General features: G+C 39.2%; 1 protein-coding gene across 2 annotated transcripts in view; it reads left to right on the top strand.

The window, feature by feature from the left end:
* The window catches only part of fbxo42 (F-box protein 42), a 47,418-nt gene extending 34,553 nt beyond the window's left edge, over positions 1–12,865 (top strand). The window contains exons 8-11 of one of the 2 annotated variants that reach the window (XM_060852098.1): positions 2,125–2,181; positions 3,045–3,161; positions 5,044–6,182; positions 8,831–12,865. In XM_060852098.1, coding sequence (XP_060708081.1) covers positions 2,125–2,181; positions 3,045–3,161; positions 5,044–6,168 — 1,299 coding nt within the window. In that variant the 3' untranslated portion in view covers positions 6,169–6,182; positions 8,831–12,865. Of the gene's footprint in view, positions 1–2,124; positions 2,182–3,044; positions 3,162–5,043; positions 8,771–8,830 lie in introns of those variants that run through there. The other variant, XM_060852097.1, reaches the window with a different exon arrangement.
* The last annotated feature ends 6,095 nt before the right edge of the window (positions 12,866–18,960 follow it).

Below are 18,960 nucleotides of genomic sequence, written 5' to 3'. Positions count from 1 at the left end.
ATGTTAAGTGGCTTGGAGTTTGCTGCTTTCTCTCTCTATTGTGAATGAAGTTACATTCACTATATTTCAGTCTAATGGAACCGTCCTCAAGTTTAGGGAATTTGAATAAGTTAAAACCGATGCATCAATTATCTTACTAGCCTCTCTTAATACTCGAGGAGGAAGTCCATCAGAATCTAGGGGCTTGTCAAACTGCTCAACAGTTTGCTCAGTACCACTTCCCTGATGTTTGGAATTTTCTTGAGTTCCTTCTTCTCTTCCATTACTGATTAACAGCTAATTTTGGAATGTTACTTGTATCCTATATAGTGAAGATAAATACAAAACACCTGTTAAATTCATTTGACATCTTCTATTCTCCACATTTTCTGTCAGACTGATGTTCCCTTAGTTAAAAAAAGAGGTAACAGGCTATAGAAGTTCTTACTGTCCATGTTTTATATTTCTAGCTAGCTTTCTTTCTCAATTTACTTGTCCTCCCTTATTAATCTTTTGATCAGTCTTTGGGCAGAAAATAGAAAACAGCAATCTTCTGACCACCCACCCATCAAGCACAATTTTGAAACTTAGTGAAAACTATATGATGTATAACATTTTTATAATATTTTAGTTAACCATAGGTCATGGGTCCACTCCTTATAACTTTTGTTTCTCAATGGAATGTATCTAATCTGTGTATTTGAAATATCCCTTGAACGTTTGACACTGCACCTCCATTGACTCTTGTTACTTGGGTAACAATCCAGAAGTCATTACCTTTTGAGTTTCTGCTTTGTTTGCTGCCTAACTCCTTATAGTGATGATGCAGAAGTTCCTTCATTCCCCCGTTTATGTTGTTGGTACGTACATGGACCACAACGACTGGGTCTTCCCCTTCCCACCATAATTTCCTGTCAAGCCCTGAGCAGGCATTCTGAACCTTGGCAATGGGCAGACAATGAAGCTTCCAGACACTCACTCTTTTTCAGTAGAGATCAGTGTCAATTCTCCTTATCGAACTTTTCCCTGATATCACAATGTCAATTTTTGCCCCCCCCAATTAGGATACTTTCCTTTACAAGAGTGCCATGGTCAGTTTGCTCATTTACCCTGCAACTCCTACATCTGGACAAGTTGATAAAAATATTCAAAGCTGTTGGTCAGTTGCAAAGCCTGTGGTTCCTATGCATCTCTCCTGGTCTCTGACCTGCCTTCACTCAGCCAAACTCCTCTGTTCCTGATAATTGAGCAAAACAAAAGATCCTATGCCTCCTGGTGCAAAACATCCAGATAATGATCCCCCTCCCTGTTGTGTTGCACCATCTGCAACATGGCCTCAAACTGATTGAATCTAAGCTGAAGTTGCTTGAGCTGCAAACATTTATTGCAGATGTGCCTACCTGAACCTTGTTGACATCCAAGAGATTCCAACTGCTGTAGCCATGGCACATCACTGCTTCTGCCATCCTTTCTGGATTATAATTTTTTAAAACATTATTTATTTACAATTATGTCTTTCAAATATATGAAAAATGGTACTAACCTTTGTGACAGTGCCTTTGCTACTTTGCACTTTAGAAATTTAGCTGATACTCGCCAAACACCCAACTCCTTTTCCTTCTAGTAGAGGAAGAAGTAATTCTTAGAGTGAAAAAAATGGAAGAAGCAAAGAAGCACTTTCTTACCCTAACTCCCTTGCTTATCAGCTCCTAGACTGAGATACAAGTATTTATGTGTTCTGAGCTAGCTTAGCACCAGGTACAAAGAAACCAGTATAAGGTAATTTCTTAAATGAGCACACCCTTTGAGAACCTGAGAGATTTCTGCTTAAGCGTGGATGAAATTTAGAATTTAAATATTAAATTTCAGTAGGAAATGATTAAGTGTAAGAGTCCAACTCCTAATGTTCTGTTCAGTCATACTGTACCTTATTAATTTGCAATGTTAATGTATGGTCGTACAGTGAACACAATTTTACCTTTGATTTAATGGGTCAGTTTGAGCACACTATGAAATGTGTCCTATATTTTAACAGTAGTCTCAGAGAGGAGCTCTCAAGACCAAATAATTAATGTAACTTTTCTGTAGTTTTAAAATGGACAATGGTGTTTAATTTACCAAAGAAACATTTTCACTTTAATTCAGATTATTATTGATCATGAAACTATCCTGATCCTGGGAGGCTGTGGAGGACCCAATGCAGTGAGTACCTAGATCCCTTTGCTGTATTGAGGCATTTTCTCTCTGCTTACCACCCCGAGAGCTTGGGTGAGGAATGTGATGAAGTTTACAAAGATTGCTATGTAAAAATTTGGAAAATAGCCTTTAAGAAAAGTAACTTAACCCTTTCAAGCGTTTTCTGCTTTTAATATGCAGATAAGCAAATTCTGAATGGGTCAATACTACTTGAGTAATTGAGACATTGAGACTATAGCCACATAATTTAAGGTCATACTACTAATGCTGATTTTTAGTTTAGTTTTAAGAACAGCAATATTTAAACCATATTTTAAAAATCGCATGAAAATAAATTTTGCTAAAAATAAACACCAGCAGAATGGAGGCAGTGATCCTAATAGTACTGTACATTTTGGAAGGCTGTCAACTAAATTATAAATCTAGTGGTCCCAGCATTACACTTAATCACTTTCCAATTCTACATTGCCTTCATTTAATGCATGACAATGTAAGAGCTTATTGATGGCTTAATTCAGGTTCTGTTGGGCTTTGTCGGAAATTAGAAAATCAACATGTTTTGAATACAATACTGTATTGTCCCCTATATAAGATTCATATATATAACTGTACGCGTTCAGCTTTTATATACGTAAGAGACACATCTCAGTTACATGAAAGAACAGTAGCCTATTTAAAATGTTACACTTCAGCACTTCATGGAAATAAATCTCAATTTGGTAGACTTCTCCCAGCGATAATAAATTGGGCTGAGGGTAGTTTGTGCTGTGTGTTAATTAATAGCTGATTGGGACCAGACTGCTAAATAACCATGTCAGCATGCTTTCTCTGTATATATTAAAACTTGTTGAATTACTGTTCTGACACAGCTGTTTAAGGATGCCTGGTTGCTACACATGAACAGCACACCTTGGACATGGCAACAGCTAAAAGTGGAGAATGAGGAGCATGGGGCGCCAGAGCTATGGTGTCATCCAGCCTGTAGGGTAAGTTTTTACAAGTTTCGAAGTTAAACATGGAAATGTCGTGACTTAACTTGTTAATCTCATGACTAACTGAGAATAGACTAAAAACTTTCTGCGTTTGATGTATGTTGATTTAGCTGAATTTCACTGGGCTGATTGGTGCAGTTGACTGCCCTTCTGAATTAAAAGAAGGGCACTTTCACTAGTGTCTTTGCCTTTGATACCATGCAGTAAACCCTACCAGAATGCACATATGCCAGTGTTGGTCATCTTGATGCAAGGTGCATTTGTGGTTAAATAACACACAAACAGGCTCTTGGGTAATGTACTGAAGAATAACTGACATCTGCTGCTGTGCTACAGCCAGATATTAGCATCATGAGCAGAGGATGGAAATGTGCATTAAAAAATGATCAGAGTAAAAAGGTTAGTATTTGAATTTCTGTTGGCTTGATTAGGACTTTGTGGCTTAGTCCATGAAACCAATGTTTTTATTGGAGCCATTTACCATCCAAGCATCTGTGTGTAGAGAAAAGTCTTCTGACAAGTCTTGTTGAACCCAACATGTTAATTCTACTTTTCTCTGCGCGAATGCCACGTTTCTCAAAAGGGGAGGCACGATGGCTCAGTGGTTAGCACTGCTGCCTCACAGCACCAGGGACCCACTTTTGATTCTCGCCTCGGGCGACTATCTGTGTGGAGTTTGCACATTCTCCCTGTATCTGTTTGGGTTTCCTCTGGGTGCTCCAGTTTCCTCCCACATTCCAAAGATGCATAGATCAGGTGAATTGGCCATGCCAAATTGCCCATAGTGTTAGGTGCATTAGTCAAGGATAAATATAGGGAAGGGGAATGAGTCTGTGTGCGTTCTCTTCGGAGTGTCGGTGTGAACTTGTTGGGGCAAAGGACCTGTTTCCATACTGTAAGGAATCTAACCTAATCTAAAAAAATAGTGTTTCTCTGGCTCTTATTTTTTATTTCAGATTTCATGCATCTGCAGTATTTTGCTTTTACTTTACCCATCTATCATTGTTCCTTTTAAGAGATTAGAGATTGACTTATCCCTTAATGAAAATCTCATCACATCTGACTGACGTCAATCTCTATACACAAATTAATGCACCCAACAAGTAAAATCATATTTTCTTTCCACAAATAACAGTCATTCTGATAGCTCTGGATTGAGGAGAGTCAGTACATTTTATAGGTTGGTCAATTGGTTGTACTTGGCTATCCATTAAACCAAGGTACTAATAAAACCACAGCTTAGATTGTTTCTTTATTTCCTCGGAGTAATTTGTCTTCTCTTGCATTGTTTCTTTTTATAATTCACGATTTGGTCCATGAGTTTGATATTAGAGAACTAGCTCTTTGCTGCTTGCTGTGCTAGTGATGCATTGGGCACAGCTTTTATTGAATGAAATTCTTAAATCGTCAAGTGCTGAAGTACCAGTTGCATTGTTGGAAGCTGGAGACATGATTCTAAGCTGAGGGAAATTGAACTAAAATAAAGTAACTACTCACAATTACTGTCGAATTATAACCATTATAATGAATATGGATTCCTTTGAGAAGATTGCACTGATTAAAATAACATAAGGAATCAATTAAATACTTTCACCCAGCACAGTGAAAATTGATTTAATTGAATACACTACCACCCAGCCAAGCTGGCAGAGGACAGCAAGGTGCTTATACGAGAAAGGGATTCAGATAATTTTCAGAAAATTAAACTGATTCTCAGAAGAAATGGCCTTTCTCCAGCTTATTTGTTTTGTATAATCCTTCATTTCAGTAAGGCAGAGCAGGTTGTTATATTCATGTAAAAAAAGTTGTTTTGATAAGTAGTCTTAAAGTACCATTAATGATTGTGGTTAACTATGCTTTCTGATTTAATTTCTAGGTTGGACAGTGTGTGGTAGTGTTCAGCCAAGCACCCAGTGGTCGAGCCCCTCTCAGTCCCAGCTTACATTCTCGCCCATCTCCTATCAGTGCCACACCACCAGCTCTTGGTGCAGAAATGAGAGAACATCGATCACAGTCCCCAGTACGGAGCACCGATGAAGTTCCATGCGTAAATGGACGCTGGGGTACATTGCGGCCAAGGACGCATAGGCCAACAACATCTGGTTCTCGGGAAGGCAGTCTATCTCCAGCTAAAGGAGAAAGGTCACCAGTTTTAAATGGTGGAACATTATCCCCAGGATCCTTAGCTGGCTCTTTAGACAGTCCAGTGCAGCCAGGATCCCCTGTCACATCAGCTGTGGTGGAGGGTTATGATCTTCGAGGACTTCCACATGTCACTAGGCAAAGCACACCAGTGGAACAGAAGGTAGATTCAGGATTAGATCCATATAGGTCTCAGGACTCTGTAAATTGGGACTCAAAAGCCTCCTCCAGCAGCAATCTTGGAGAAGATGGGAATAGGACAAGTCCAGGAACTGAGATTAATGTTGGGAATGCTCCAGAGCAGACAAATGGAATTCACACACCACCTCACGTGGCGAGCGCTCCTCCAGGCCCAGTATCACCAGGAGCACTCCGAAGAGGGCTAGAGGCTGTGAAGGATTTCTTGCCACAAAGTTCAGCATCTATTGTTTCAGCTAGCGGAAGTACAGCTCCTTTATCTGTAATGCCAGGAAACCATGGTCAAAGTTCCAACAGTACTGATGTACCACTTCGCTCTGCACCTGCCCAGGCAGATGGACATACACTGCCACCAATTGCACGCCGCTTAGGCCACCACCCACCTCAGTCTCTCAATGTAGGAAAACCCTTGTACCAGAGCATGAACTGCAAACCAATGCAAATGTATGTGTTGGATATAAAGGATGCAAAAGAAAAGGGAAAAGTCAGTTGGAAAGTATTCAACAGTGGCTCAGTTGTAGGCCCACCAGAAACCAGCCTCCACACAGTGGTGCAAGGTCGGGGAGAGTTGATCATTTTTGGGGGGCTGATGGACAAGAAACAGAATGTGAAGTACTATCCAAAAACCAATGCATTGTATTTTGTGCGAGCTAAGAGATAATGCAACACCTCAAGGTATTTCACATTACCTGATGCACACCCATAAGCTGTGAATTCAAAAAAAAACATTTATCTGTAAAACTACTCTGGAAATGGCTTAAAGTTTGCTTGTCAAAAACACAAATTTTACTCCATTCCAGTGAGTTTGTTACATTCGGACTGATCTGTCTTAATTTGATTCTCGCTATGTTCTCAAAAGCTTCTGCTGCCTTCAATACTGACAGGAAAGGAAATAGTGTCTGAATATTTCCACCATTGCAGTAACTCGTATGTGGTATGCTACAGGTTAGCAAATGTGCTTTAGCTAGGTGAGATCTTACTATAAACAAATGCAAGTGCATTGATAATGGCACAATGGGTTTGCAGGAGTCTGCGATGCCTTGTTTGAAGTTGCAGCTTATCTATAGGAGCTAATGCCCACTTTGTTGAAATGGGGTATTTTGCGATTCAATATTTTGGTCGCAACCTTCACTCTGCTCAGTGATAAATTCTTTATCAGATCAGCTTACTGACATAAACCAAACACTCCAAAAATTGCACATGCTGACTCCAAAGCCAGTTGAGTTAAAGCATATGTTCTGGTCAATGAAAGGTACCATATAGAGTTTAACCTCTCTCTTTCCTGCAGTTTATTAACTAATTTATTTTTAAAGAGAAACATAGCAGCTAATGTATTGAGAAAGAGAAATATAGGTGTGGAAAGAATTGGTACTTTTCACAGACCTGTCCCATTGTGGATTGGGACTCACTGCTGGGGCATGCCTGAGCGGTTGTGGAATGGGGCACTCCTCCCTCAGTTTACTGCCCATCTGTAGTGTGGAGTGCTCAGTACATGTATCTCACTGCAGAAAGAGAATTTAAGAAATCAAATAACTTGTCATATTCTTGGTGGGGGGCAAGTAACCAAGGAATGTTGATGTTTCTAGAATTGGTCTAATGGCTTAGTGTAGAGATACTTGAGATACAAGCTCATAAACTGCCTCAAGTCTTTGTTGCCCAGGTGGTACAGCCAAATTGCATCAATCCAAATGAAGAGAACCTATTTGTTGATGCATACAGGCTAACTCTGGTAGTGATCAGTTGGATTGTATTTCAGCAACCTTGTGCTATATTAAATTCTGTCCTATGTCTGAATTGGAAATCTGACTCGCATTTTAGTCCAGGCACAGTTGGCAGCTGGTCTTAATTTATACTTTAATGGATATATCAAGGAGTTAGTTGATACAGCTGTCTCGATTTAATTAAGAATATCACACATCCCACTGACTTCAGTTATCTATTTTTGATGGCAAAGGGAATTTGTTAGGAGACATTTGAAGGTTTTCTCTTTATTTTCTGGTATTTTTGCTTTATGACATTGATATTTTTCTGCCTGATCCAGCCAATTAAACTCATTTAATTGATGCCTTTGTTTGTCAATTACGTAGAGGTGTCCAACGAACCATCAACATTTTAAATTAAATACATTTTCTTCATATTTCTTTGTAATGACAAATTTATCATTTGACTTGGAGTTTATCCATGGTAGTTGTCTCACCTTGATTTCAAGGCAAAGATCAGAATGAAGTTGCTGAGAAAAATGGCTACCAAGCTGCAGTCTTGCAATTGAAAAATTTTCCTGAACTATTTATCTTGATAATCCATTATTTTTGTGCTCAGTTTTTCAGTCTTGCAGAAGACAGTATAATTTGCTGATATTTTGTTGTGAGCGCCAGCTCCCTCCAGTGATGCCTTTGTGTTTACTCATCTCTGTTGTGCCAAGGGGAGGTGATGAGCTCTGCAGTTTCCTGCACCCTCAGATCCCAGTATCATATATGGTTCCCTGGGTAAATGGCACGGAGAGACTAATGAAGGGAAACAAAACCACAGGACAGAATGTTAACATCTAAATTAATCTTTTCAGTTATTTTGTGGCTGCCAAGATAGTCTTAGCTCAGAATATTTCTTTGTCCTGTTTCTCACTCGGCAGTAAGAGGAGAACTAATAGCATTGAACTCCAGCTTTGGCTATATTCAGCATTAAGCAGGCTGTGATTTAAGCCCATAGGCACAATGAGCAGGAGCTGTGGTTAATGCTGAAAGTTTAAGGGAGGCAGGTGTGAACAGATTCCACAAATTATGAGTGTCAGTGTCCTGGAAAATGGGACAACTTTGTGGTGTAATATGCTGCTTTGTACCATAAGTTACTTAATTGTTCACATCTAACAAATTGATGAATACAAAGAATGGAGAATTTGCAGAAGTATAGCCCAAGTGCAGTAGAGAGGAATATTTGCACCTTTCAAAACACATGGCAGTAGATACTGGCCCCAGACAATAGTTATCCTTGCATTTCACCAACTTGTAACTGTCAGATTGGAACTTAGGAAGTCATCCTGAATTTTGTTGGATGGTTGAATTTTTTTTTATCTACTAATATGTATCCATGTGGCCAATTAAAATTTACCTAAACACTGGAAAATAGAGGGCCTACTTCTCTGGCAGTGATGGATATAAATGGCAGTGAATGGGTGCAACAAATGTATTTAAACTGACTCCATCAGCTGTCTTTGTAAATGCAGTGGTTTGGACTTCTGCAATAAAGTATATCTTTAATACGTGTAACATTTTATATAATGTGATCACAGTCTGGCTGATTTTTATGCTGTTTTGGTTTCCCTACAGATGCTAGATCCTTAACAATGCAGCTTGGTGGGTTAAATTGTTGACCGTTGCCCCTCGAACCAGAGAAGAATGCATTCCTTGAGCACATATGGAAGTCACGCTGGAGCAAAATGAGTTTGTCATGGGGCTCTGAATGAATACTGTGATTTTGGACTCTTAGATTCAGTTGAGTGTATGCAGTGGTGCACTGCTACCTAGGGCTTACAAATGCGTTGAAGGCAGTAACGGGGCTTTAAGTTGCACACATATGGTCCCTTTGCCAGACCTGCTGCTTTGATCTATTTTCTACAGGTTTCAGTTAACATAAGGATGAACTAAAATGCTGCTCAAATTTCGAATCAAGTAAATGTAACTGGTGAAAAACTTTTTGATGTGCTCCAGGCATATGACGAGATTGTTGGGCATGTAGTTAATTATCTGGTGTATCCTTTTCCCACCACTGTTCATTGAATTCATGCCCTGATTTGATGAGGTTTGTGGTGCAGATGTATTTTGTATTTGTGATTTTTCTCCAAGTAAAACCACAGCTGTGGTGCTATTTATGTCAGCCTCTTTCCTGATCACTTAAGCGTACTATTGATTCACAAAATCACAGTGACATTAAATTCTATGCAATATTTTCATCCCCAAAACGTAGCTATTCAGATCTGGTTCCACTTTATCCTTCCACTGTTCTTAAAGTTTTGTTTCTATCCTACCTGGATTATTGCAGTCACTGTGTCAGTTTTCTGTCTAGTTTCCTGAGGGAAAAGGTAAGCATAGTCTCTTTGCATTTGACATTGCTCAAAAGATACTAAATCTGGTGGTGGGTGTTTAGAAGCAGTCAACCTTCTGTACCTGACTTGGTAATTTGATATCTAAAGCATCTCGATCCATCCTACTCAAGGATATTGTTGATTGACCAGCTAATCTCATTAAGTGACTTAATGGGGTGAATCTTTATGGAACTTTGGATTATTGCCACTGATGCTCAGCAAATTTAAACGGACAGAGTAAGTCTGAACAAAATAGTGGGAAGCTCATCAGTAATCCACATTTGACAGTTGTGAACTTTCAGCTGATTACATATCAACAGGTATCTCTGTATACACTTGAAAGTCCTTAAAGCTTTTGCTCTGCCAATGTGTGCCTAAGTTCTTAATCAATAGATGAAGTGTGTTTCTATGGGAAAAGTGTTTTGGTTAAATACAGTCATTCTACAGGTGTAACCTGCTTCAAAGTCTCAAATATAATATGTTTCTCTGTGGCAGACATCTGATTGTCCAGTACTTTTATTGGCATCCTTGTTACAGATACATGGCCATTCGTCTTTGTCCTAAAATGTCTGGATGGCCTGATTTCAAAATTGTAAAAACGCATGACTGTTGAACCAATTATATTTAACAGAATACCCACATTTTGGCTGCGTCTTCTCCTTAGCTGCTAGCATCAGATCTGATGATTTCACATATTCAGCTGTTGCAGAACTTGTACAAAGAGTTTCAAACACAAAGGTGGGGGAAGTGTGACACATGAAGTCTGTAAACTCTTTGTTCATTGCTTATTTATAGTCTCAGCAAATATCCTGTCTATTGATTTATTTAAGAGAAATTAAGGGCAAGTTTGTTCCTTTCTGCCAGTTTCTGTCAGAGTATATTTTCACATGATGTGGATTTATTTTACTGCAGTTTTTACTTTTCTGTCCCTTAGTCTTGTACTTAAAAGATGAAAAAGTGAACCAGTTTCCATACTGACCATCTAGCTTACAGGTCATGTCAGTCCAAGCATCTCTATTTTCCTAGGATCAAAAGAATGTTAAATTTTCATTACTACATTCAGGACCTACATTGTGTTGAGAGGTGCTTGCTTGGAATAGCTAAACCTATTTCATAAAAGTCTTTCACAGTCATCAGATTTTGGGAAGACTAACTTCATATTAAGTTTTAAGGTTGAAGTGATTGAGTGATACACAGACTCAATCTTCCTCCACATTTATTGCAAAACGTACGGTTTAGTATTCAAAAGAAGTAACAAATTGCACTTAAATTGCTCAGAATTTACTGTAAGACTTCATATCAGAAAAAAATACTTTTGAAATTCAGTTGTAATGTAAGGAAAGATAATTTGCACAGAACAAAGTCCCATAATTTTATAATTGAGCCAAGTCACCAATTACTTTTTGTAGTTATTCGGGGATGAATGTTGGTCTGAACACTGAGAAATGTCACCTTGGAATAGTGCTGTGGAATCTTTACTATGCACCTAAAAAGGCAGATCTGGTCTTGCAGCCCTGCTAGAGTATGCATTACTGCATACTGCGGCACAGTGTTTAGCGCTGTTGCCTCACAGCGCCAGAGACCCAGGTTCAATTCCCGCCTCAGGTGACTCTCTGTGTGGAGTTTGCACATTCTCCCCAGGTCTGCGTGGGTTTCCTCCGGGTGCTCCAGTTTCCTCCAACAATCCAAAAATGTGCAGGTTAGGTGAATTGGCCATGCTAAATTGCCTGTAGTGTTAGGTGAAGACGTAAATGTAGTGGAATGGGTCTGGGTGGATTGCGCGTCAGTGGGTCAGTGTGGACTTGTTGGGCAGAAGGGCCTGTTTCCACATTGTAAGTAAGTAATCTAATCTCCCAAGTAATAACAAAACCTATTTTGTTTTGTTATTACTTTATAACAAGACCTGATTAAATGACAGGCTTAGAATGTTCAGTGTGCTGGGAGCTGAGACCGTGCATTTTGTTTATTGTTGTTATGTATTTTGTGCTTCAGAGGGGTTTATGCAGTGTTAGCAATGATAAAATTCTGGGGAATGGAAATATAATTTCAAAATGTTCCTTCCTGTTTGTATTTATTTCTGGATTGCCAAACAGTTGGGTGGTTCCTGGTAGCAACAAGTTGTTAACTCTTCAGTATGAATGAAGGAAATTTGTTTTGTGTTCAATTTTCTCACACCCTTGGAGGCTTTTGTCTTGTCTATACTGAATGACTTTTTTTCTTGCTCAGAGCTGCAGCTGGCTATTTGAGTAGAAAGTCTGCACTTCCTATGGGCAAACTATTGCTTCATTTTCCTTGTAGAACGTTTGTGTGTGTGAATTGTAAAATTAATCTGGAAGGAGGGAATCTGGGATTGCAGCAAACTGAGCCAGAGCAGGTTTCTGACAAAGCCAGGTCATGAGGTTTGATTCGCAAACGGTCTACTGCTACCACCTACAGAAATATAAAGATACAAACTTTTTTTTAATGCAGCAGTGGGAAATCTTATACAATACTAGATTTTTAAACTGTACTGCTGCTGCAATCAGCTATAGATCTGACTCTTTTTGTTTTCCTAGCTGCTTCATTTACATCTAGCAATATCTTCAATGCTGAAACAAGAGCAAGGCGCTCCAGATTCTGAAAATCTAAAATACAGTAATTGCTGGAAATGCTTGGCAAATCTACAGCATCTGTGGAGAGAAGCAGAATTAAGTATTCAGGTTCATGACTTTTCATCAAAATGCTGTCTAGTTTTTTTCCAGTAGTTTAATTAATTTGCCGAGCTTGAGATTCCCTCCTCTTTGCCCCTTGCCCTCCCTCCACATATTGGCGGACACTAGAGCAAAGCCTAGGTAGAAGCCTGACACATGGATTATTTTTTACAAAATGGCATACATTTTAAAACAACAATTGATGTTGTATACTCTTGTATTAAGATTCCAAATTTGAAATCTGAGTTTTTTCAGTGGAAGGAGAAAATTGAAAAATTATCTGAACAATTTATAACAACAATTTCATGAGAATCACTGGAGTTTTGTAGACCATGCTTTTATTCTGAAATTACTGTTGTCGTGAATGCAGATAATTGAACCAGTTTTGGGAAGTTGTACTTAAACCAGGTTTCTCCCCTTAAGAATAACTTCTGTTTATATCAGAACCTTCTGCTCTAATACAGTGGTCTTGTGTGAACTCTGCACAGCATTCCTACACAGATGCAACAATAGTTTGTTAATGGGCTGAGCAGGTGTGTTGCCTGAGTCCATGATTTAGAGTGCAATGGAGGTGTTTTGTAAAACTGAACCAACCTTTAATAAAAAAATACATTGTTTAAAGAAAGAATGGAATTCTTATTGCTGCTGAGTAGAGTCCTGATGTGATTGTGTAATCTTAATGTTAATTGCATCTGAACTACAGGGGTTCCAAGTTAAATTTTTCATCTATACTGTGTGGAGTAATTCCTGACAGATTAGTAAATGACAATATCAGCAGTGATGTGAAAAGGGACATCCACCACAATTTTTACTGCTGTTGCTCTGCCATATCCTCTGTTGAAAAATGCAGAAGTCTGAATACCTTCAAATGACCTGCTAACACACACAATCTGGACTGACTCATGATTATTTGGGTGAAGGATACATAGTTCTCATGGGTCTTGTACCCAGCAATGCTCAACACTCGAAACAAGAGTGAGGAAAGAATCTGTGAAATTTAGCAGGAAAATATATATCTTGTGATTACCTGCCACAGATAGCTGAATAAAAAGATGGATATAATGGCAGCTGACTTGCTGAATATTATTGATGGGTGTGATCCTTCACCCCTCTCAAACTTTGTATATTTTGCATTCTACTCCAGTTTTTCCCCAGCTACCAAGTTGACCAAAGTGCATGTTGAAGCTTGAACAAAATAGTAAGTTGGCCTTACTTGTAGAGTGTAAGGAGTTTGAATCGCTTTTGTGTTGAGGCAAGTTGAGAAGCTGCTCAATGTTGCCCCAGCCATTAGATGGCATTCTGTATTTTACAGAATACACTTGTGATTTTGAAAAATATGCATGGCTAAAATAACTGGAGCCTTTTCCCAGAGGTCAGGTTTTCTTGAGTTGATTGTATTGTTTAATGAAATGCTCAACCCCACCAAAGCTTTAAACAAGCATCATGGTTTTGATAGTTCTAATCTGAGATTTCATCAATTGCTTCTTTACCATTGCAACCATAAGGAGTGCTTTGGGGAGAAAATCTCAAATTTGTTGAATATTTATGGTTTCCTTTAATTAATGAAATAGGTGGAAAGATACCTAAAGCTTGAGAAATTATATTTTCATGGTTCTATGGACAGAAGATGATTGCTGGAAGACTGGAGGTTAATGAATATAATAACCTGTTTTCAAAACATTCAATAGAAGAGGTCCAGGCAACTAAATACCAGTTAACATGTGACGAGAGACATTTGGCAATCTTTAACAAAAATGAAATTGCTAATTACTGCCTCCATTATTTCTTTGCCTACTTCTCCTGGGGTTCTTTGTTGTGTCCTCAGCACCTTGATCAGATTAACCAAATTCTCTAGTATGTGCCTTATATTTTTGATAATATCATCTTTTAACCAATTCACCGTGTATTTCTAACTGAGTATTCTCTTTTTCATGGAAGGAAATTAGGTATAGCTACCAATCTCAATATTATCATTAATAACAATTTTCCCCCTTAGGATTAGGAGAATAAGGCTGGGATTGGTAGGTTTCTGAACTTGGGAAATAAAGGGATTTGTGACAGAATATCATCTATAATGAAGCAGGCATGAAAGGTCATTTTGTCTATTCCAGTTCCTATTTCTAATGTTCTTTTCTTACATGTAAACGTCTTCTTCACTGATAAATTTGTAGAATACTTTTTTTGAGATTCTCTTCTCATATTACTCTTGTTTTCTGAGTCCCTTTACCAAGAAAATAGACAGTGGTAGAAGTGTGAAGATAAACAGGAAAAGATGGCTGAATGCAATGATGTTGAACTGGAAGTCAGATATGAACATTTATCTTGATGTTCAGTTTTGTAGTCCAGCTTCCCGGGCTCATTTTTGAAATTAACAGACAAAGTTGCTATAGTATATCCTGAATAATACTTTTTGCAACAACAGTGGACCAGTCATGAATGTCGAATTCAGTGGCTGAGACATTCCTCAAGGTAAGAGTTTTATCCTGGATGGTGTTGAGCTTCTTGAGTATTGCCCATCCAGGTTAAGTTGTATTCCATTATACTCCTGATTTTAAAACTGTGCATGGTGAAGACACTTTGAAAGGGTCAGGAAGCGTTAACGAATTATCGAATATCCAGTATCTGCCCTTTATCCATGGCCAATGCACTGGTCCATTTAATTTTCAAATGAGATATCCAAGTCCTGACAGCCAAATAACATAACTTGCCTCTAATTTGTTTGTTCTTTGGTGGTTAATCTTAAAGTCATGCCTTGAAGTTACTGACTCACCTATCTATGAATAAGTCCAACTTAGATTAGAGGTATTCAAAATTGGTGATTTAATATTAAATGGTCTCATGTCAATATTTTACAGAAAAAAATCCAAAACTTGTCCAGCCTCTAATCCTTTTTATCATAAATGTTTTCTGTATTCTTTTCATGATATTATATAAGATATTCTAACTTTATTATTCAATCATGGGTTGTGGACGTCGCCACATTGGGTGGCATTTATTGCCCAAAACTAGTCGCTCTTGAGAAGATGGTGGGTAAGCTGCCTTCTTGAATCTCTACAATCCATGTGCTGTATGTAGATCCACAATGTTGTTCAGGAGGGAATTCCTTGATTTTGTCAATATATTTCCAAATCAGGATGGTGAATTGTTTGGAGGTGAATTTGCAGGTAATGGTGTTCCCATATATTTGCTATTTCGTCCTTCACGATGGAAGGAATCATTGGCTTGCAAGGTGCTGTCTCGGGATGTTTGAACTCTGCAGTATACTTTGTAGACAGTACACTGCTACTGAACATTGGAGATGGAGTGAGTGGATGTTCCTAATCAAGTGTGCTTTGTCAAGCTTTTTGAGTGTTATTTGATCTGCATCCAGGCAAGTGGGGAATATTCCATCACATTGCTAACTTGTGCCTTGTAGGTGGTGCCTTGCAGACGGTGGACAAACTTTTGGGAGTCCGGAGTTGAGCTACTCTACGGTATTCCTAGCCACTGGCCTGCTGTTGTAGCTACTGTACTTATATAACGAGTGCATTTGGGTTTCTGGTCGACAGCAAAATCCATCCTCTTTCTCCTCTCTCCACCACCCCGATGTTGATACTGGGACAATTTAGTGATGGAAATGACAGTGAATGTGGAGGGGTGGTGGCTTGTCTCATACCGGAGATGGTCATTACTTGGCATTTGTGTAGCAACTGAAATAACTCAACAGAAGCTGAAGAGCCAAATGGTATGGAGAGTTGTAGCCAAAGTTACTACAAAGGCTACTAACACACCAGCATAAATGAGTTTGAGGGCTACTTTCATTACTGCTATTCCAGGGCGTAAAGCCGTCTTTGCAAGAGATCAATGAAGATCTACAAAATGAAGAATCAATTCCAAGTACATTAGATTACTTACAGTGTGGAAACAGGCCCTTCGGGCCAACAAGTCCACACGTACCCGCCGAAGCGCAACCCACCCATACATTTACCCCTTACCTAACACTACGGGCAATTTAGCATGGCCAATTCACCTGACCCGCACATCTTTGGACTGTGGGAGGAAACCGGAGCACCCGGAGGAAACCCACACAGACACGGGGAGAACGTGCAAACTCCACACAGTCAGTCGCCTGAGTCGGGAATTGAACCCGGGTCTCAGGCGCTGTGAGGCAGCAGTGCTAACCACTGTGCCACCGTGCCGCCCACAAAGAATTAGAAGAACACAGTCACTCTGCAGCAGGTTGACAATGGTGGTTAAACACAGTGGCAACACTGGATGATACAGTGAAGCTTGCCTCACCAAAGGAAGGCAAATTCTTTGAGACAGCTAAGAGAATGTAGAACTTTGTTTTAATCATCAATATATTTGTTTATGAAAGCTTTTGAGCACTTCCTGATACTGACGGTTTTTACAAAATATTATAGAATAATAAGAAATAAAAGTATACATGTGGAAACCAAAAACAAAAAATGGCAGTATGTCTTAGCATTTGCTTAAAGACAAAAAGGATTTGCGCTTACATTAAGCTGTGTGCTGCATTTTTTTTAAACAAATGATACTTCATTTCACATACAATTCTGCACAGGAAATATTGTCAAGTAGAAGTTTTACCCTATGATTTGTTGGTTAAATATATAACCTATAGATTGTCCAATTAATGCCACATAGATAAAAAAAAATGCAGTTTTTCGATGCCTGGTCTCTCAGTTGCCAATTTAGCATAGATGATGTTGCAATGATAAGGAGGAAGCAATGCCTGCAAGCCAGAGTATTTCACTGCCATCTACTGGAAAGTGCTATTCATAACCTCAGTAATTTGTCACTACTCTCGACCCTTGTTATGAGTATCAACGGGGCAGGTCCCAACTGATCAACAATGATCATAATGAATGGTGGATCAGGCTGATACGCCAAATGCCTTACTCTTGCTTCCATTTTCTATTAAACTGGAGAAAACATAAAAATAGCAATAAATTGTGATGGGGTAAGTAATGGCATCTCGTATCCAAGATTTCACTGGTCAGTGAGACATTAACAAGTAGCATAAGTTTTAAATAATTACAAAAAGGTTAGGGAGATGAGAAAAATGCCCTTTATGTAACTCTAGTCTTTTGCCATAAATAGCATTTAAAGCAAAGTCTGTAAACTTGTTTCAGTGGGAATTATAGATACTTGGAAAAATAATATCAAAGTTATGAGAATCGGGCAAATTACCAATAGACTTAGATCAGGCAGGAAAAGCTCAGTGGAGACTTTTATTTGTTCAGAGGATGTGGATATCACTGGATTGGCAGCAGTTATTGCCTATTTCTAATTGTCATTGAGGTGGTGATAATGAGCCAACTTTTTGAACTACAGTTCATGTGTTGGAGATGCAACAATAGTACTGTCAGGACATTCTGGGTTTTTGACGTAGCAACTGTGAAGGAATAACAGTGTAGTTCCACATCAGGATGGTATGTTGCTTGGAGGGAAACTTGCAGGTGGTAGAAGGTTTTGTCCTTCTATGTGGTACAGATTCAGATTTGAAGATTGCATTGCCCTGGTGAGTTGCTGCAATGAATCTAGTAGATGGTGCACATTGATTCCACAGTGCATAAGTGAAGGTTGAAGGTAGGGAATGGGGAGCCATCAAGTGGGTTGCTTTGTCCTGGAAGATTGAGCTTTGAGTATTGGAGCTGAGCTCATCCAAGCAAGGGAGGAGCATTTTCTCATATTCCTGATTTGTGCCTTGTGAACAGGCTTGGGGAATTAGGAGATAAGTTACTCGTTATAGAATTTCTACCCTCTGACTTGCTCTTGTAGTCACGTTGTACTCTGAGGTAACCTCCTTTGCTGTCCACTATACCTCCTCTGTTCACATCCAAATAATTTAAATTAATGACGAAAAGTAGTGGACCCAGTACTGATCCTTGTGGCACTCCACTGGTCACCGGCCTCTAGTCTGAAAAGCAACCCTCCACCCCCTTTCTTCTACCTTTGAGCCGGTTCTGTATCCAAATAGCTAGTTCTCCCTGTATTTCATGAGATCTAACTTTGCTAACCAGTCTCCCATGGAGAACCTTTCAAACGTCTTATTGAAGTCCATATAGATCACATCCACCGTTCTGCCCTCATTAATCTTCTTTGTTACTACTTCTAAAAGCTCAATCAAGTTTGTGAGACATGATTTCCCATGCACAAAGCCATGTTGACTATTTGCCTTTCCAAATACATGTACATCCTGTCCCTCAGAATTCCTTTCAACAACTTGCCCCCCACCACATTGGTCTGTAGTTTCCTGGCTTTTCCTTACCACCTTTCTTAAATAGTGGTACCACATTAGCCAACCTCCTGTTTACCGATACTTCACCTGTGACTACTGATGACCAAATATCTGAGCACGGGGCCCAGCAATCACTGCCCGCAGAGTTCTAGATCCTGAGGATTTAAACACTTTTATGCATTTCAAGGCATCCAGCACCGCTTTGTCTGTAATATTGGCAATTTTCAAGCTGTCACCATCTATCTCCCCACATTCTATATCTTCCACCATGCAAGACACAGCAGCTTGCTTAATTGGTATCACATTCACAAACATTCACACTCTGACACTAATGCATATAAGCAGAAGTATGTACCATCTAGTGCAGAAATTCACCAGAGCTGCTCAGACAGCACTTCCCATTATGTTCCCCTTCAAATCACTCATCATCCTGACTTGGAA

The sequence above is a fragment of the Hemiscyllium ocellatum genome, chromosome 37 (genome assembly GCF_020745735.1).
Source record: "Hemiscyllium ocellatum isolate sHemOce1 chromosome 37, sHemOce1.pat.X.cur, whole genome shotgun sequence".
NCBI classification, from domain to species: domain Eukaryota; kingdom Metazoa; phylum Chordata; class Chondrichthyes; order Orectolobiformes; family Hemiscylliidae; genus Hemiscyllium; species Hemiscyllium ocellatum.
This window is presented reverse-complemented; position numbering and strand designations above follow the sequence as displayed.